This window comes from Solanum lycopersicum, chromosome 5, assembly GCF_036512215.1.
Source record: "Solanum lycopersicum chromosome 5, SLM_r2.1".
Classification (NCBI taxonomy): domain Eukaryota; kingdom Viridiplantae; phylum Streptophyta; class Magnoliopsida; order Solanales; family Solanaceae; genus Solanum; species Solanum lycopersicum.
Window position 1 is genome coordinate 58,271,684 of NC_090804.1, and position 21,913 is coordinate 58,293,596.

General features: G+C 37.9%; 1 protein-coding gene and 1 pseudogene across 1 annotated transcript; both read right to left on the minus strand.

Moving 5' to 3' along the window:
* Window positions 1–1,682: 1,682 nt before the first annotated feature.
* LOC138348921 (RNA-binding KH domain-containing protein PEPPER-like) lies at window positions 1,683–6,402 on the minus strand (annotated as a pseudogene).
* Window positions 6,403–14,675: 8,273 nt separating this feature from the next.
* Window positions 14,676–16,389, minus strand: LOC138348922 (uncharacterized). The gene is made up of 5 exons (XM_069298520.1): window positions 16,031–16,389; window positions 15,672–15,796; window positions 15,265–15,581; window positions 14,821–15,048; window positions 14,676–14,687 (listed from the first exon to the last, which is right to left on the minus strand). Exons 1-5 carry the CDS (start codon window positions 16,387–16,389, stop codon window positions 14,676–14,678), a joined length of 1,041 nt encoding a protein of 346 aa, XP_069154621.1.
* Window positions 16,390–21,913: the final 5,524 nt, after the last annotated feature.

A 21,913-nucleotide genomic window follows, 5' to 3' on the forward strand; every position in this document is an offset into this window, starting at 1 on the left:
GGCACCCGTAGTCTCTTTGTAAAAGAAGACATTTTATATATATATTTTCTGAAATTCATATAATATTACGTACATTTTGGCACCGGTAATACAAGAAGTCTAAATGGTCCACTTTTATGGTTAAATCTTTAGCTTTTAACCTTGAGAATTAAGAATCAATTCTCACTTCAATACATTTTACTTTGGTGCATCTATGTTCGAAAAATCCTAGATTCGCCTCTGACTCCTCTTCATAGAACAAAGTTTGTCTAGCCACCATTATGTATAACTTATCTTAAATTTTAGGTTATACTTTTTTTTAATACGCAATCATATGAAGGCAAGATCCCATTGAACAAAGTTTTTCTAGCCACCATGCAATCTATAGAATTTATTTTAAAGTTTAGGTGATACTTTTTTTTAACATGCAAGATTCTGAAAGCAAGACCCCACAAAACAAAGTTTGTCTAGCCACCACTCAATAGAACTTAGTTTAGGTGATTTTTTTTAACATGCAAGACTCCACTTTCTCCACATCGCATAATATGTTACATTTTAGTCAACATCCATAGTTACCTAGATTAAAGACCCAAATGCTTGAAATTATCTCTCTTGGAATATCTTTTATTGAATTTTCTATTCAATTATTTTATTTTGTTCTTACTCAACCTAAACCCTTTTGATTCATTCTAAGTGTTGATCCCCGATGCAATCTCGTCTCAATTGGAAAGTGCTCTCACTCTCCTATCACCGCTCTAGCCCGAGTCTTGGCCCCATTATACATATCATCATCTTCCTAATGTAAGTCACTGGTACACCTCTAAACTTTGGGCATCTTGAGAGGGCTTTCCTCAAATTTTTATTCATAGACTTTTTCAAGATCAATAAACATCATATGTGAATCAAGAAAATGATCTATATAACCCTTATAAACGTCACAACAAAGACACTAGTGTTGCTCAATTTCATAATGAATGATAAATTTTATAAAATAATTAGGTTAGAGAAATTATATAATTCGAACCTAATAGTATTGACAAGTTCTACACTTTTTACAGTTCTTTTTTTATTACAAAAAATGCTTATTGTTCGAATAAGCTGAAAGAAAGTAATTATTCATTAAAAGCACTTTTCTAAAAAATAGTACATAAAAAGCTTGATTAAACACTATTTACTAATCAAAAGTGTTTTTTAAATTTATTGGTAAAACAATAATTAATTTTTACAAAAGTACTCTTTTGGATAACATTTTACAAATAACTCCGGGGACCTGGATGCGCTAGCGATTGGCACATAGGGGAATGGTTGCCCGAATTTCTCGGTCTGGTATCCTACACCTCGCGTATTTTACTTAATCTATAAACAAAAGAAGCAGCACCAAAATACATATTTCCAATACCAAAGTTTCAATAGAACTTGAACTTAAAGTTAATTAGATACATAAAATCATTTAAAACATAGTTCGCAAGAAGAACTGTAAAAGAGAAGTTTCGCAGTAAGTATTCCACAAAGACTACTGCCCTTGGTATCTACAACTGTTGTATCCTCCTCCTAAACTAGACGATCCATACCCCTTCAAAACTCTGAAGTGGAAAGGACGATCCATACCCCTCAAAACCTTGAGGTGGAAACGAAGATGATGAAGAATAAGGGTCTCCATAACGCGAAAAAGAACCAAACTTAGGCTCACGCGTCCCATACGTTCATGGGGCTGGCTCTTTGTGGTTGTTAATGAACTCCTGCACAAATACAAGTGAATAAACAAGCAAAAGCTAGCTGAATCATTCTTTTTATGAAACGTGTAATGAGATTTTAACATATTTTTTAATCCAAGAAAAAAGGTCCCAAAGGGAAGAGTATAATCTGGTAGAGTAGAGATATAAGTGAATAACAACACCAGCTAAAGGGCCATGATCGCCTTCTATACTCTGACTTTTATGAAACTATAAATTACTCTTTGCAAAGAAAAAAAGTGAGGTGCAGGACGATGGTCTCCGTACATGAATAAGGTGTTCAGCTGCTTTCACCTTTGATGAGGTACCCTTAATCTCAATAGTGATTTCTTCAGGTACTCGGCTCCCTTGCACAGTAAGAGTTGCCCCACTTGTGCGGCGAATATATGCTATATTAAAGCCTTCAGCACCAATGATTTCCTCAGCATACCCCAGCGGTACTTGCATAACCTTTGTGATCTGAGAAGGAAAAAGGATAGAAACATTTAGCTAATGGCTAAGCAGAAAGAAAGAGCTTCTACAGATTCAAGTTCAAGAGTAGGAAAAAAGAATATGTAGAGCAAGAAAGAAACGAGAACACAACTACAATAATTCCAATTAAAAACTAACTCTCCCTGAGATTTTCTTTTCTGTTCAGGTTGAAGTGCTACTATAATACACAGTCAGCACAGAAAGTGCAAATGAGTAAATAATTAAACAGAACGAAAATGTTAAATGATTACTATGAAATGTAACTCATGTCAATTAAGTTCAAAAGACAATTTTTTATTACTAAATTTATCATTCAGTCACAAGCATGAAATCGTGATAATACGAATATCCTTGAAACCTGGCTCATGGTAGGAACCATTCTTCGGCAATATCCTTGTTTCTGTTTTCTACTAAGACAGTCATCTACCGGACCTTTCTCATAACGGATATATTAAATTAGTTCAGGACAACTAGGACAAACATGTTTCAAAAACACAAAAGGAAATGAAATTAAAAAGGTAAGATACAAAGTGATCTTTTCTCAAACTCTAAGTCATGGCAACATTTCTGCACGGTATAAATATTGATTTTTCGCAACAAAATGGGACAAACTCAAACCACAATGAATCCATAAAATCCAAGATACTGGTAGAAAATGGAGACATAGAGTATCCATAAAATGACCTTTGTTACAATATCCTGTCCATATCGTGGTAGTGTAGACCGTGGGGTTTTGGAGTACACGGCAGTTCCATGATCAAGTAAGTAAGGGTCTTGGTAATCAGAAATAGCTGCAGATGCAGGACGAAAAGTATTAAAAACACACACACACACACATACACACACATATGTGTGTGTATATATATATATATATATATATATATATATATATATATATATATATATATATATAGACAATTAAAATTTATTTAAAAGTATTAAAATTACCATTTTCTCAAAAACCATATCATGCTATGATGGACCAGGAACTTCCTCAGTAGTTTAACAACTACGTCAAAAGCATTGAGAACCTTCGTACCTTATCCATGTATTTCAATAATCCTATCATCTTTAGTGGCTCAAAGGGCCACATTATTTGTGAAATTCAGAAATTATTATATACGAGATGACTGAATGTTTTGTGTCACGCCATATTAGTAAAAAACTTAAAGATCTCACTTGTAGGTAATACTCTTAGCACAACACCTGATCTTTCTTGTATTGAATTGATCGTGAAACCATTTTTACCGATCAGGTGAATGGCTTGTGCTGAAGCCACCAATAACTTTGAAGACACAAATGCAGCTACTGCTCCTGGATCATCATTGTTTAGCCCCGCAACGCAGATAAAAATTCTAAAAGCAGCATCCATTGCTGGAGATACCTCAGATATTAAAACCTGAAAAACATATGAAGCAAATATAAAATACTTGGATCGAATCAACTCATACAAGTTTTTGATGAATTTTACTGTTTTATCACAACAATTGATGTTTTTACACACATCAAAATCATCCAAATTCAAACAAAAATTCCAAAAAAGAATAAAAAATCTAAAGAATTATAAAAAATTATTCGATTAAAAACTTACAATTTGATCAGCATTGCCAACAGTACCTTCGAGAACACAAATACTGGCACAAGTTTCTTTACACATCCTCTTTACAACTTCTCCCCTCCGCCCAATTATACCACCAACTCTAGCAATTGGATCAACTAGCTTGAACACGTTATCCCCAGGCCATTCTGATCATTTCTGAACCGATTCCCCTGTAGCAACAGAACCGGATTTTACAGCAAGCGATTCCGGCAGAGGCGGTGCCACTGAAGATGAAGCATGATTTACCGGTGCAAATAATGAGCTAGTAACAGTAGAGTACACCATTGATGAGTTGAGAGAAAAAAAAAGAGTGAAAAGAGTTTTTCAGTGAAAAAGGTTTGGTTCTAAGTGAAAAATGGAAAAAGGTATCTGTCTTTAATATAAACGGCTTGGCGTTACTTCCTAAAAAAAGAAACAGAAAAAAGCTTTTATTATATTTTGTATAAATAATTAGGATTTCTTTAGGAAATTATAATATATAACATTTATTATTAAGTAATTATAAGCATAAGTTTAATATAAGAACAATAAGAAGAAAAGAAATTATCAAAACAAAAAAGGAGTTGTTTTGCTAATAAAAGTGATTTTGTGCTCGTTAATATTACTTATATAACGATTATTTGAAATTTATTGATTTTTTTTTAAAAAAATTCATGTTGTTTAATTAACCGAATAAATATGTCAAATATGTTAAAAATAATAATTTCACGCGTAAATAAATAGTCGTGAGCTCTGGATTCTGAAGTTAGAAGGTTCACTACGACTAAAAAAAATAATTCGTTAAAATTGAGCGAGATGGCAGAATTATTAATGGACGTCTGTCAAACGACTGTTAATTCAGTTTGATTAATTTTTTTGTAAGTCAATGTTGAGGGACTTACCGTCATTATTGTTAATAAATCGTTGGGTTGATGAACGACTTAACGTTATTGCTATTTTGAAAACCGTTGAATTTTTGAAAAATTATTTATATAGCGTTACTAAATTTTGACAAGTCGCAAAAGTTTATTCCTAATGGTAGTAAAATAATAAGGAAAATCAATTGTTTATTAAAAACCAAAAAAAAGTGTACTGATAAAAGTAATTATGTCATTCTAAATAACTGAAATAACGGTTAGATGAAATTTTATCGAGTTATTTTAAAAACATTTTCATATTATTTATTAAATAAACAAACATATTGAATACGTTAAAAATTCATAATTTCACGCGTACATAAATAGTCGTGAGTTATAGAATTTGAAGTTATAAGGTTCACTTATCTAATCTGAAATTAATACTTATTTTTATACGACTAAATCAGATAATTCATTAGAGTTGAGCGACATGTCAGAAATATTAACAAATGTCTGTTAAACGACCGTTAATTAACTTTAATTATTCTTTTGGTAAGTCAGTATTGATGGACTTACCCTTATTATTTAAAAAAAATCGTTAGGTCAATGAACGACTTAACATTATTGTTATTTTGAAAAACCGTTGGATTTTGAAAAATAGTTTATATAACCGTTACAAAATTTTGCCGCTCAAAATTTGTCCATTATTATATTAAAATAATAAGGAAAATTAATTATTAATAAAAAAAAAGAGTCAAAGAAAAGTAATTATGTTCTTCTAATAACTGAAATAACTATTAGATGAAGTTTATCAAGTTCTTTTAAAAATATTTCCATATTGTTTATTATCTAAATAAAAATATCAAATACATTAATAATTAATAACTTCGCGTGTACATAAATAGTCGTGAGTTATAAAATATGAAGTTAAAAGTTTCACTTATCTTATCTTAAATGGATAAACGGAGGCTTGTTTTTTATACGACGAAACAGATAATTCGTTAGAGTTGAGCGACCTGTCTTATTATTAACAGCTCTCAAACGATTGTTTATTCGTTTTAAGTCAGCATTGAGGGACTTACCTTTATTATTTTTAATAATCCGGTAGATTGATGAACGAGTTAACATTATTGCTAGTTTGAGAAACCGTTGGATTTTGAAAAATCGTTTATATAGCCGTAACTAATTTTGACAAGTCGCTCGAAGTTTATCAAAATGATAAAGGAAAATCAATTGCTTATGAAAAAAATTGTATTAATAAAACTAATTATTTCCTTCTAGTATCTGAAATAACGGTTAGATGAAGTTTATCGAGTTCTTTTAAAAAACATTTCCATATTGTTTATCAACTAAACAAAGATATGAAAAACGTTAAAAATTAATAATTTCGCGCGTAAAAAGTTAGTTGTGAGTTATGATATCTGAAGTTAGAAGGTTCACTTATCTTATCTGAAATGAATAATTATTTTTTGTTTGAGTAAAACAGGTTATTCGTTAAAGTTTAATAACATGTCAGAATTAATAACGGATGTCTGTCAAACGGCCGTTAATTCAGTTTAATTAATAATTTTTTGGTAAGTAAGCGTTGAGGGATTTAATGTTATTATTCTTAAAAATTTGTTATCCCCAGACCATCCCAGCAATTTTTGCACAACCGCAATTGATTTCCAGTACCAACAGAACCGGATTTTACAGTAAGCGATTCCGGCAGAGGCGGTGCCACTGAAGATGAAGCATGAATTACCGATTCAAATAATGAGCTAGTAATAGTAGAGTACACCATTGTTGAGTTGAGAGAAAAAAAAAACACAGTGAAAAGAGTTTTTCAGTGAAAATGGTTTGGTTGTAAGTGAAAAATGGAAAGAGGTATCTGGCTTTTGTAACGACCTGTTTAGTCGTTTTGAGCAGCAGATTTTATTTCTGGAAAAACAGGCTGAGGCGACGAACCCAACGACGGACCGTCATGGGCACGACGGACCGTCGCAGGGTCTCGTTTCAAAACACTTAGAAAATCTGAAATTTGGTACTGAAAATCGACTCTCTGAACTTCGTAACGGAATGGCAGGACGGACCGTCACAGGCGTGACGGACCGTCACAGATTATTTAGTGGAAATTGAGTCTCTGACCCTTGCGACGACCTGCAGGACGGACCGTCGCAGGCACTACGGGCCGTCGCAGGTTGCGCAATCCCAGTCTGGGTCGGATTTCTTGATACGTTTTAAGGGATGTTTTTGACTATTCTTGCCTTAATTATAAAGTTAGTGGGTTAATGTTAATAAGTCTAATTACTTGGGGGTTAAAAGAGGTAACCTTAAGTTAATTAGTGGGGTATTATTGCCAGCTTTTATTCTTAATTATATACTAATTTGGGTAAAAGAAAGAGGGTTTGAATAAGAAAACAGAAAGAACAAGAAGGGAGAGAGAGAAACGATCGAGAAAAGAGGAAAGCACCAAGCTTTGAGGATTAACTTGCTTGATTTCAATTCTTCGGTGGAGGTAGGTTATGGCTTTCATGCTATTCGTAGTAAACTCTTAATAGCGAATGATATGTGTTAGTAGTATTGTAAACCCTTCTATATGCTTAATTGTATGCTTGCATGAATGATGTGATTATGTAATTATGAATAAATAAGCATGATGAAGCTATTGAATCCCAAATCTTGAAAAGAAACCCTAATCTACTTTGTTAATGATGATGCCTTGGTATAAAAGAAGGCTTGATGAACGAAAGTGGTGAGATTAGGGGATCGGGTGCCACGTTCCGGTACCAGGATAGAATATGGATCGGGTGTCACGTTCCGACACCAGGATAGAATATGGATGGGGTGCCACGTTCCGGTACCAGGATAGAATATGGATCGGGTGTCACGTTCTGACACCAGAATAGAATATGGATCGGGTGCCATGTTCCGGTACCAGGATAGTATATGAGGATCGGAGTGTCATGTTCCGACACCAGGATAGAATATGGATCGGGTGCCACGTTCCGGTACCAGGATAGAATGAGGATCGGAGTGTCACATTCTGACATCAGGATAGTATATTGAGGAGCGGAGTGTCACGTACCGACACGAGGGGAATAAAGATAATGAATCTTGAAATATGTTAATATATCCAATCTAATGAACTAAATTTCCAAATGAGTATGATGAGGAGGTGTGAGTCCTCATTGATGTGCTTGGTGTTGTAACCAAGGGTTATGGTAACTGTAAATGCTGCATGCTAAGGATATTAGTTGATTTTATGATATTGCTTAATACATACTGTTTTCTATTTTGAGTTGACCGATGATATCTACTCAGTACCCGTGTTTTGTACTGACCCCTACTTTTATTGTTTTCTTCTTGTTTATTTGTGGAGTGCAGCAAACGTGCCGTCACCTTCGACGCAACAGTAACTCAAGCCAGTCTTACTACATCGGAAATTCAGGGTGAGCTAATGCTTCTAGCTTGGACTGGATCTTCTTCTTCAAGTCTTGATGCCTTGAACTTCCGGCATGGACTAGTTTCTTATGTATTTTTAGCTTCTTAGAATACTCTTAGTTTAGTAATTTGATTATAGATGTTCTTGTGATGATGACTTCCAGATTTTGGGAATAATAATAGTTATTGATTTTATTAATGAGTTTAAGTCTTCCGCATTACTTTATGTTGATATTACCTTGAAATATTAAGGTTGAGATTGGTTGGTTCGCTTACATAGGAGGGTAAGTGTGGGTGCCAGTCGCGGCCCGGATTTGGGTCGTGACAAACTTGGTATCAGAGCATTAGGTTCGTTGGTCTCATCACACAAGAACAGGTCTAGTAGAGTCTTAAGGAACGGTAGGGGGACGCCTTTACTTTTCCTTGAGAGGCTATAAGACTTTAGGAAAATTTCACTCTTTCATTCTTTCTTTCGTGCTACTACTTGAGTCCAATTGGTATCTAGGCGATACGAATTGGTATCTGACCATCTTCACTCTCTTTCGCAGATGGTTAGAACTAGAGCAACGACTACGCCAGCATCAACACCAGCACCGGCAGAACAGGGTGCGACTGAGCCAGCCACTGGGCTGTAGCTCGAGGAAGAGCAGCGGTAAGAGGCCGTGGTAGAGGTCGTGGGAGGACGTCCTCTAGGGGAAGAGGACTAACACCTAGCCCATCTGATACTAGGGCAGTGACTCCTCCACCGACTGAGGAAGTAATAAGAGAAGGGGAGGATGGGGAAACTGAACAAGTGCAGAATGAGGGATTGCCACCCCAACCTACCCCAGAGATGATCAATCGGGTTCTGGCTTATCTTAGCGGGTTATCTGATCAGGGCCAGACACCCCCAGTGTTTTCTGCACCAGCACCTCAGGCTCCGGAGGTACAACATGCGGCTACTATGGCTCCCCGCATGGATGTTCCATTGGAAATAGGCACGTTTCCACGTCTGACTAGTGGGCCTATAATGACAAATGATCAGCATGAACTTTTCAGTAAGTTCTTGAAATTGAAACCTCCAGTCTTCAAGGGTGCGAAATCTGAGGATGCTTATGATTTTCTGGTTGACTGTCATGAGCTACTACACAAGATGGGTATAGTAGAACGGTTTGGTGTTGAGTTCGTGAGTTATCAGTTTCAAGGGAACGCCAAAATGTGGTGGCGGTCACATATTGAGTGTCAATCAACAGAGGCACCACCTATGACTTGGGCCTCATTCTCTAGCTTGTTTATGGAGAAGTATATCCCCCGAACTTTGAGGGATAGGAAAAAGGATGAGTTCTTGAGCCTAGAGCAAGGTAGGATGTCGGTCAATGCATATGAGGCTAAGTTTCGTGCATTATCCCGGTATGCCACCCAACTGTGTTTTAGTCCACAAGAGCGAATTCGCCGGTTTGTGAAGGGGTTGAGGTCAGAATTGCGGATTTCGGCCTTACAGATAGCGGCAACGGCAAAATCCTTCCAAGAGGTGGTAGACTTTGTGATAGAAGTGGAAGGAGTGAAGCCAGACGACTTCACCCCGACATCGACATCAAAAAGGTTTCGAAAGAGAGGTGAGTTTAATGGTTCTTACTCTAGAGGACAAGGTTCCGGAAGTTACTCAGTCCGACCAATTCAGTCTTCACTACAGACTGTAGTTGGGGGTCCACCTCCGACCGGTCAACACTTCTCTGAGAGACCTATGCATGAACCCAGAGAGTGCTGTGGATGTGGGGAGATTGGACATATTAAGAGATATTGTCCAAAACAGAGTTACAGACCTCCAAATGTTAGAGGTAGAGGTGGTCATGGCAGAGGCCGTTATTCTGGAGGACGTGGTGGTCGAGGAAATGGTGGTCACCAAAACGGCCGAGGTGATGGGCAAACTGGAGCCACTACATCGCAACAAGGTAGGGGCAACAGACAGACGAACGATAGGGCCCATTGTTACGCTTTCCCTGGGCGGTCTGAAGCAGAGGCATCTGATGCTGTCATCACAGGTAATCTTTTGGTTTGTGATTGCATGGCTTCTGTATTGTTTGATCCTGGATCCACATTTTCTTATGTATCTTCCTCATTTGCTAATGGTCTAACTTTACATTGTGAATTACTTGATATGCCTATTCGTGTTTCTACTCCGGTGGGTGAGTTTGTGGTAGTTGAAAAGGTGTATAGGTCTTGTTTGGTGAACTTTGTGGGGAGCAACACTTATGTAGATTTGGTTATCTTAGAAATGGATGATTTTGATGTAATTCTGGGTATGACTTGGCTTTCTCCGCAATTTGCGATCTTGGATTGTAATGCTAAAACGGTGACGTTAGCCAAGCCTGGGACAGATCCGTTAGTTTGGGAGGGTGACTACACTTCCAATCCGGTGCGTATTATCTCCTTTCTTCGTGCTAAGAAAATGGTTAGTAAAGGGTGTTTATCTTTCTTGGCACATCTCAAGGATGACACTACCCAAGTGCCTTCGATTGAGTCGGTTTCAGTAGTCCGTGAGTTTTTGGATGTGTTCCCTGCAGATCTTCCTGGTATGCCACCAGATAGGGATATTGACTTCTGTATCGATCTCGAACCGGGCACACACCCCATTTCTATACCCCCTTATAGAATGGCTCCCGCAGAGTTAAGAGAGTTAAAGGCACAACTTCAAGAGTTATTGAACAAAGGTTTCATTAGACCAAGTGCATCCCCTTGGGGTGCTCCGGTTTTGTTTGTGAAGAAGAAGGATGGGAGTTTTCGGATATGCATAGACTACCGGCAGTTGAACAAGGTAACCATAAAGAACAAGTATCCTCTTCCTCGCATTGATGACTTGTTCGATCAGTTACAACGTGCTTGTGTCTTCTCTAAGATTGACTTGAGATCCGGTTATCACCAATTGAAAATACGGGCAACGGACGTGCCAAAGACTGCTTTTCGAACAAGGTATGGGCATTACGAATTTGTAGTGAATATGGATCGGGTGTCACGTTCCGGTACCAGGATAGTATATGAGGATCGGAGTGTCATGTTCCGACACTAGGATAGAATATGGATCGGGTGCCACATTCCGGTACCAGGATAGAATGAGGATCGGAGTGTCACGATCGACACCAGGATAGTATATTGAGGAGCGGAGTGTCACGTACCGACACGAGGGGAATAAAGATAATGAATCTTGAAATATGTTAATATATCCAATCTAATGAACTAAATTCCCAAATGAGTATGATGAGGAGGTGTGAGTCCTCATTGATGTGCTTGGTGTTGTAACCAAGGGTTATGGTAACTGTAAATGCTGCATGCTAAGGATATTAGTTGATTTTATGATATTGCTTAATACATACTGTTTTCTATTTTGAGTTGACCGATGATATCTACTCAGTACCTGTGTTTTGTACTGACCCCTACTTTTATTGTTTTCTTCTTGTTTATTTGTGGAGTGCAGCAAACGTGCCGTCACCTTCGACGCAACAGTAACTCAAGCCAGTCTTACTACATCGGAAATTCAGGGTGAGCTAATGCTTCTAGCTTGGACTGGATCTTCTTCTTCAAGTCTTGATGCCTTGAACTTCCGGCATGGACTAGCTTCTTATGTATTTTTAGCTTCTTAGAATACTCTTAGTTTAGTAATTTGATTATATATGTTCTTGTGATGATGACTTCTAGATTTTGGGAATAATAATAGTTATTGATTTTATTAATGAGTTTAAGTCTTCCGCATTACTTTATGTTGATATTACCTTGAAATATTAAGGTTGAGATTGGTTGGTTCGCTCACATAGGAGGGTAAGTGTGGGTGCCAGTCGCGGCCCGGATTTGGGTCATGACAGCTTTAATATAAACGGCTTGGCGTTACTTTCTAAAAAAAGAAAAAGAAAAAAACTTTTATTATATTTTGTATAAATAATTAGGATTTCTTTACGAAATTATAATATGAAATCATAATATATAACATTTATTATTAAGTAATGATAAGCATAAGTTTAATATAAAAAAAAAGAAAAAATAAATTATCAAAACAAAAAAGGAGTTGTTTTGCTAATAAAAAGTGATTTTGTGCTCGTTATTATAACTTATATAACGATTATTTGAAATTTATTGATTTTTTTTAAAAAAAATTCATGTTGTTTAATTAACCGAATAAAAATGTCGAATACGTTAAAAAATAATAATTTCACTCGTAAATAAATAGTCGTGAGCTCTGGAATCTGAAGTTAGAAGGTTCACTACGACTAAAAAGAATAATTCGTTAAAATTGAGCGAGATGTCAGAATTATTAATGGACGTCTATCAAACGACAGTTAATTCAGTTTGATTAATTTTTTTGTAAGTCAATGTTGATTCATTTTAAGTATTTTTTTGGTAAGTCAGTGTTGATGTGCTTACCGTTATTATTTTGAAAAATTCATTCAGTCGATGAACGACTGAACATTATTGTTATTTTGAAAAACCGTTGGATTTTGAAAGATAGTTTATACAGCCGTTACAAAATTTTGCCGCTCAAAATTTATCCGTTATTATATTAAAATAATAAGGAAAATTAATTATTAATAAAAAAAAGTATCAAATAAAAGTAATTATGTTCTTCTAATAACTAAAATAACGATTAGATGAAGTTTATCAAGTTCTTTTAAAAATATTTTCATATTGTTTATTAACTAAATAAAAATATCGAAAACGTTAATGTCACGACCCGAAAATAGGTGTGATGACACTTGTCTTATCCCACCAAGACAAGTCAGCCTAAAACCCAATATCTAACAAAGTGCGAAAGTAAATGATAATCCAACAACAATTTCTAGTATGAAACCAAGTCATATTAATTCAATCCCAAAAACCAGGTTGTCACGTGCACAAGCCTCTAATGTAAATATTAGAATTGAAACAATATGGAAGTCTAAAATGAAGTTGTCTTCCAAGTAAAAACAAAGTCATAAACTGGAGTAGGAAAGTCCGGTGAGATGACAAGCAGCTACCTCACAACCCTCCACAAGATGCCTCGGAAACGAAAAGAATAACAGGAGTCACGAAGATTCGGGCTCGTAACCTACAACAATTTGTAGACGCAAGGGGTGAGTACCAAACCACGCGGTACCCAACAAGTAAACTTCTAAACAAAAGTTAAGTGAACAAAATACGGATACTTCTTACACCGTATCTAAACTTCCACACTACAACCTAACAGTTTACAGTTTACCAAATACACAACTCAATAACCACACTCTATCAGTTTACACATTCTCAATAACAACTCAATATTCAACAGTCACAAGCTTCACAGAGAAATAATCACAAGATCAGCAAAACACGTGTTCAAGTTCATCAATAATAAAATGTTCAATGCCATTAGATGCAATGTCAAGTATTATGATGCATGTCTTTCTTAACGATACACACCCGCTGTCTCTCAGTCCGGGACCCATGGGGGACACATCTGTCCATGCATTTGTCGCGGCGTACGACACGACCCTCGATAATAGTAACCTTCACGGCGCGCGATACATCCCTCGAAATATAATATCCATCGCGGCGCGCGATAAGACCCTCAAAATGATACATCCTTATACCACAATCATGTCTCAGATTCAATGCAATTGACATGCTCAAATGAAAATGAGGAGATAACCATTTTAATAATAAAACACAATTTACTGCAAGGAATACAACACTAACAAATAAGCAACAAGTCTCCAAATCGTTCTCAATACCACACAAATAAATACACGAATTTCATACGCTTAACAAGAGTTTAGAAATCCACTTGCCTTAGCCAATCGAATAATTACTCTTCGACTTGAGCCTTCCCTTTCCGTTGAGCTTATGAACCAATGGAATCTATTCAAGTATATATTCACAACAAGGTTTCAGAACTAACAACACTCACACTTTTATGTGTTTAACCTTGACCTAAAAATACACCCCAAATTTATAATCAAGTTTGTAATTCTTGATGTCAATTAAAATTTCCACTATCATAGTTTTCAAGTTTCAAGTTTAGAATTGCATCCCAAATTTTTCCAACGTCATAATTTAAATGGTACTCACAAAATTTTATTCATCTAGTATTTAAATTACATACCAATATATCAAGACTTGAACCATAATATAATAACTAATATTCTGAAATTTACGCCTAATGATGCCATTACGTATTCTGCATTATGTTTTTATTTTGTTCTTTTTTTTTAATTTTTCAACCCACTAATTATTGGCTCATTATGAGCCAATCGTTGACCCACTAATGATTGGCTCATCATGAACCAATCATTGATCCACCTCAAATGGTTTCTTTTTCTTTACTGTTCACGTGATTTTTCTGTTCATTTTTTTTCATGCAATCTATTTTCATTGTTATACACACATATATAAAATTAACTATATAATATTGATATGTATGCACATGTATGTTCATAAAATAAGAAACTAAAGGAAAAGAAACTTACCTTAAGCCGTTCGTAGCCGCAAATGTAGAGAAACCCTTCGCCCTTTTTTTTTCTTTTCCTTATTTCTTTTTCTGAATTATTTATGTACTAAAAGTGGTAAAACTTTACCCATATTTTTCTATTAAATAGTCTAAAGGGTATAAGGTCTTAAAATTTTTATCACTTTAGTCCATTAACTATTAATTTAATCAATAATCTTCAATTATTCATCCATTAATTAACTCAAGTTAAGCAAATATTCAAAATTTTCAAAAATGACCTTCCGGGTCATTACATTATCCACCACTAAAAATCATGTTCGTCCTCGAACATAAAGTAAAAGAAATTACCTGAAGCTTCAAAAAGTTGAGGATATCTAGCACGCATATCAGACTCAGTCTCCCAAGTTGCTTCTTCCACTGATCGGTGCTTCCATTGCACTTCAGTAAAGCAATCTCTTTTGTCCTAAGCTTTCGAATTTGCCTATTCAAAATAGCTATAGGCTCCTCCTCAGATGCAAAGTCTGGACCCAACTCCACAGAGTCAAGTGAAAGCACATGAGGTTCATCCGGAATATACTTCCGAAGCATAGATACATGGAAAACAGGATGAACTGCCGACAAACTAGGTGGCAAGGCCAACTTATAGGCCACCTCTCCCACTCGGCTCAAAATCTCAAAAGGTCCAATGAACCTAGGGCTAAGCTTGCCCTTCTTTCCAAACCTCATCACACCCTTCATGGGTGATACTCGGAGCAAAACATGATCACCCTCCATAAACACTAAGGCTCTAACTCTCCGGTCTGCATAACTCTTTTGTCGACTCTGAGCTGTCAATAATCTATATTGAATCATACGGATTTTCTCCATAGCATCTCTCAGCAAGTCTGTATCCAAAGAGTCCATCTCCATCGAATCAAACCAACCAATCGGAGACCTATACCGCCTTCCATACAACGCCTCGAATGGGGCCATCTGGATACTAGAGTGGTAACTGTTACTATAGGTAAACTCCGCTAATGGTAAATATTGATCCCATCTAGCACCAAAATTGATCACGCACGATCGAAGCATATCTTCCAATACCTGAATGGTCCGCTCAGATTGACCATCTGTTTGAGGGTGAAATGCCATACTCATATCTAACTGAGTACCCAGACCATGTTGTAATGCCTTCCAGAAATGAGAAGTAAATAGTGAACCTCGATCTGATATGATAGAAATAGGAACTCCATGTAGTCGAACAATCTGACTATTATATAACTCGGCTAACTTTTTTGCCGTATATTTCACCCGAACCGGAATTAAGTGGGCAGACTTGGTCAGCCTATCAACAACAATCCAAATAGAGTCATAACCACCCACTGTGGTCGGCAAACCCACAACAAAGTCCATATTAATCCAATCCTACTTCCAAGTAGGAATAGGCATCTTCTGAGATACACCCCCGGGCCGCTGGTGCTTACACTTGACCTGCTGGCAAGTCAAACACCTCGAAACAATGTCTGAAATATCTCTCTTCATCCCACACCACCAATAATGCTGACTCAGATCATGATACATCTTTGCCGCTCTCGGATGGATGGAATATCGAGAATAATGGGCCTCCTCAAGAATCATTCTAATCAAATCGCCTGTCCTGGGCACACAAATTCTACCTCCGATCCGCAATACACCATCAGAATCAAGGACAGACTTCTTAGCTTCCCCTCTCAATACTTTGTCTCGAATGAGACATAATTTTTCATCATCAAACTTGTATGCACGAATCTGTTTGACTAAAGAAGATCGAGCCTCAATAAAAGAAATCATCCCATCACTCTCCTCTGAGATCTGTACTCGGACAAGACTTTTAGCTAACAATTGAACATCTCTAGCCAATGGTCTCTCCTCAACACTAAGAGATGCAAGACTCCCCATGCTATGAATCTTCCTACTCAAAGCATCGGCCACAACATTGGCCTTCCCCGGATGATACAGAATGGTCACATCATAGTCCTTCAGCAACTCAAGCCATCTTCATTGCCTCAAAGTTCAAATCCCTCTTGCTAAAGAGATACTGAAGACTCCGATGATCAGTGAAGATCTCACAATGCACTCCATACAAATAATGACGCCATAACTTAAGTACAAATACCACAGCCGCCAACTCCAAATCATGAGTAGGGTAGTTCTTCTCATGGGATTTCAACTGCCTAGAAGCATAAGCAATCACTTTCCCCTTCTGCATCAACACACCACCCAATCCAACTCCTGAAGCATCACAATACACTGTAAAGTCTACACCCTTCTCAGGTAGAGTCAACACAGGAGCTGAAGTCAACAAAGTCTTCAGTTTTTGAAAGCTCAGGTCACACTCATCAGACCCCTGAAAACGCACATCCTGTCAAGTCAATCTAGTTAATGGAGCTGCAATAGTAGAGAAACTCTGAACAAATCATCGATAATAGCCAGCCAATCCCACAAAACTCTGAATCTCAGTAGGTGAAGTAGGTCGCGTCCAGCCTCTAACTGGCTCAATTTTGGCCGGATCTACTCTAATACCCTCCTTGGACACCACGTGTCCCAAGAATGTCACAGAAGTAAGCCAGAATTCACATTTTGAGAACTTGGCATACAACTTCTCTTCTCTCAACCTCTGAAGTACAATCCTCAGGTGTCAGACATGGTTCTCTTCAGTCTTAGAGTAAACCAAGATGTCATCGATGAAAACAATCACAAAAGAATCAAGGTATGGTCGAAACACCCCATTCATGAACTCCATGAATGCTGCAGGGGCATTAGTCAATCCGAAGGACATCACTAGAAACTCATAATGCCCATATCGGGTCCGAAAAGCTATCTTAGGGATATCTGATGCCCTAATCTTCAACTGATGATACCCCCACCTCAAATCAATCTTAGAGAACAATGATGCTCCTTGTAATTGATCAAATAAGTCATCAATACACGGAAGAGGATACTTATTCTTCACTGTTACTTTGTTCAACTGTCTGTAATCAATACATATCCTCATAGTCCCATCCTTTTTCTTCACAAACAATACAGGGGAACCCCAAGGTGACACACTATGGCGAATAAAACCCTTACTCAATAAATCCTGCAACTGATCCTTCAATTCTTTCAACTCTGTTGGATCCATACGGTATGGAGGGATAGAAATAGGCTTGGTTCCCGTCTCCAAATCAATAGCAAAATCGATATCCCTATCGGGAGGAACACCTGGAAGATCTGAAGGAAATACATTGAGAAACTCCTGAACCACGGGAAAAGAGTCCGTGGGAGGTGGTTCAACACTAGTATCCCGAATAAACGCTAAGTAAGACAAACACCCCTCTCCACCATTCTCGGAGCACGAATAGAAGAGATAACCTTGCTAGGATAAGAGCCACTAACACTCTTCCACTCAACCCTCGAAACACCAGGCAATGCTAAAGTCACAATCTTAGCATTACAATCAAGGACCGCGTCATAAGGAGAAAGCCAATCCATATCCAAGATAACATCAAAGTCTACCATCTCCAGAATGATTAAGTCTACCCAAGTGTCATATCCAGCCAAAGAAATAAGACAGGATCGATACACTCGATCCACCAGTAAGGGCTTGCCCACGGGTGTAGAAACATGAATAGGTACAGTCATGCTATCACATATCATATCAAATTTAGCAGCAAAATACGTAGACATATAAGAGAATGTAGAACCTGGATCAAACAACACAGACGTAGGTCGATGGCATACTGGATAATACCTGTAATAAAAGCATCAGAGGTCTCCGCCTCAGGTCTCCTGGGGAAAGCATAGAAGTGACCTCCTCGTCCACCTCCATCCTGGGTGGTACCTCTACCCCCACTCTGCTGAGCTGCAACACCACTACTAGAAACTCTATCACCTCTACCTGACTGAACTTTGCCACGACCTCTACCCTGTGGTGCTGGTGGTCTAGTCTGGAATGAAGAATTAGGTCGAGGCCCACCACGACCCCTTTGTGAAGTACACTGCCGCATTAGATGATCGGGATCTCCACAAGTAAAACAAAATCTCTGACTTGGGAACTGTTGTGTGGACTCTGAAAACCCACTATAATTTCCTCGCCCTGTACGCCACTGCTGTGAACCGTACGAGCCCTGACCTGGGCTATAAGAACCCCTAGATGTCTGGCCACCCTCAAATGTCGGCATAGATGCATGAATAGGTCCCAGCTGCTGAAAAGAACCACTGACTCTCTATGATCCCCTACCTACAGATGAGGCACCATGAAACTGGCCTGATATACAGGACCTTTTAGAGTCCCCAAACTCCTCTCTCTCCATCAATTCCGCCTCTTTGGTGGCGCTCACAATGGACTGGAAAGAAGCCCCCTCCCTAGATGCCCGAAACATAGCTGACCTGATAGAGAAATCAATCCCCTCACAAATATGCGGATCCTCTCTGTCTCATTTGGAATAATGGCCAACGCATGCCTAGACAACTGGAAAAAATGCGCCTCATACTCTGTAACCGATAAACCATCATGTCTCAGACTCTCAAACCTCAAGCGATTCTCCTCTCTCACGCTTCATGGGATAAAACGATCTTGGAATGTACTAGCAAACTGCTCCCAAGTCACTGGAGAAGATCCAACTGTCAAACATCCCAAATAAGTCCTCCAGCAGTCTCTCGTTGGTCCACGAAGCTGGAGTGTAGCATATCGAACCCCATGTGACTCAGCTAATCCAACCACCTCTACTAACTCTCGGCATATAGTTAGAAACTCATGAGCGTCCTCGCTCTTCCCACCCTGAAACTGAGGTGGGTCCATCTTTCAAAATCTCTCATACCTACGCTGCTCATCCTCTGTCAGAACAACCATCAATGCAACTTGACCCCCAACTGCTGGTGCAACATCATTTTGAACCACGGGATCTACTAGTAGTTGCCCCACCGCATCCTGAACAACTGGAGATGGTTGTTGCTCTTGGGTCTGAGCCCCCTCTCTAGTACAATAGTCATGTGGTGTGGTAGTCGCCCCACAATCCTGAGAAAAGCCCTCTAGCACATTTAACACCCTCAATAGTGTATCCTGAAGCAAAGGTGTGACTACAGGATCTGGAGGAACTTGGTCCTCTCTGCCATCAATATGAGGTTCTGTAGAGACCTCTCTAGCACGACCTCTCACTGGTGCTGCTCCACGTCCACGACCTCTGGCTACTGTCGCACTACTATCACGACCCCTAGCTCGAGATCTACCCCTACCTCTAGCTGGGGCCTCAACAATTGCCTCGGGAAGTGCCTCCCCTCTACCACCAGTAACATTAGTTCTAGTCCTCGTCATCTGTCAAAAGAGTATAAAACAACTCAGTATTAAAGAAGGTGACTACGCACGATGAGAAAGAATGAACAAAAGGAAGTTTCCTAGTAATCTTTATAGTCTCTCAGAGATGAGTATAGACGTCTCCGTACTGATCCTTGAGACTCTATGTAGACTCGGCTTGTACACACGTGAGACCTATGAACCTGGGGCATTGATACCATTTTGTCATGACCCAAAAATAGGTGTGATGACACTTGTCTTATCCCACCAAGACAAGTCAGCCTAAAACCCAATATCTAACAAAGTGCGGAAGTAAATGACAATCCAACAACAATTTCTTGTATGAAACCAAGTCATATTAATTCAATCCCCAAAACAAAGTTGTCACGTGCACAAGCCTCTAATGTAAATATTAGAATTGAAACAAAATGGAAGTCTAAAATGAAGTTGTCTTTCAAGTAAAAACAAAGTAATAAACTGGAGTAGGAAAGTCGGCTGAGATGACAAGCAGCTACCTCACAACCCTCTACAAGATGCCTCGGAAACGAAAAGAATAACAGGTGTCACGAAGATCCGGGCTCGTAACCTACAAAAATTTGTAGAAGCAAGGGGTGAGTACCGAACCACGCGGTACCCAACAAGCAAACCTCTAAACACAAGTTAAGTGAACAAAATACGGGTACTTCTTACACCCTATCTAAACCTCCACACTACAACCTAACAGTTTACAGTTTACCAAATACACAACTCAATAACCACACTCTATCAGTTTACACATTCTCAATAACAACTCAATATTCAACAGTCACAAGCTTCACAGAGAAACAATCACAAGATCAGCAAAACACGTGTTCAAGTTCGTCAATAATAAAATGTGCAATGCCATTAGATGCAATGTCAAGTATAATGATGCACGTCTTTCTTAAAGATACACACCCGTTGTCTCTCAGTCCGAGACCCCTGGGGGACATATGTGTCCATGCATCTTTCGCGGCGTACGACACGACCCTCGATAATAGTAACCTTCACGGCGCGCGATACGTCCCTCGAAATATAATATCCATCGCGGCACGCGATATGACCCTCGAAATGATACATCCTTATACCACAATCATGTCTCAGATACAATGCAATTGACATACTCAAATGAAAATGAGGAGATAACCATTTCAATAACAAAACACAATTTACAGCAAGGAATACAACACTAACAAATAAGCAACAAGTCTCCAAATCGTTCTCAACACCACACAAGGAAATACACGAATTTCATACGCTTAACAAGAGTTTAGAAATCCACTTGCCTTAGCCAATCGAATAATTACTCTTAGACTTGAGCCTTCCCTTTCCGTTGAGCTTCTGAACCAATGGAATCTATTCAAGTATATATTCACAACAGGGTTTCAGAACTAACAACACTCACACTTTTATGTGTTTAACCTTGACCTAAAAATACACCCCAAATTTATAATCAAGTTTGTAATTCTTGATGTCAATTAAAATTTCCACTATCATAGTTTTCAAGTTTAAATTTTAGAATTGCATTCCAAATTTTTCCAACGTCATAGTTTAAATGGTACTCACAAAATTTTATTCATCTAGTATTTAAATTACATACCAATATATCAAGACTTGAACCATAATATAATAACTAATATTCTGAAATTTACGCCTAATGATGCCATTACATATTCTGCATTATGTTTTTTTTTGTTCTTCTATTTTTTAAAATTTTTCAACCCACTAATGATTGTCTCATTATGAGCCAATCATTGACCCACTATTGATTGGCTCATCATGAACCAATCATTGATCCACCTCAAATGGTTTCTTTTTCTTTACTGTTCACGTGATTTTTCTGTTCATTTTTTTTTCATGCAATCTGCTTTCATTGTTTTACACACATATATAAAATTAACTATATAATATTGATATGTATGCACATGTATGTGCAGAAAATAAGAAACTAAAGGAAAAGAAACTTACCTTAAGCCGTTCGTAGCCGCAAGTGCAGAAAAACCCTTCGCCCCTTATTTATGTAGTAAAGTGGTAAAACTTTACCCATTTTTTATATTAAATAGTCTAAAGGGTATAAGGTCTTAAAATTTTTATCACTTTAGCCCATTACTATTAATTTAATCAACAATCAAT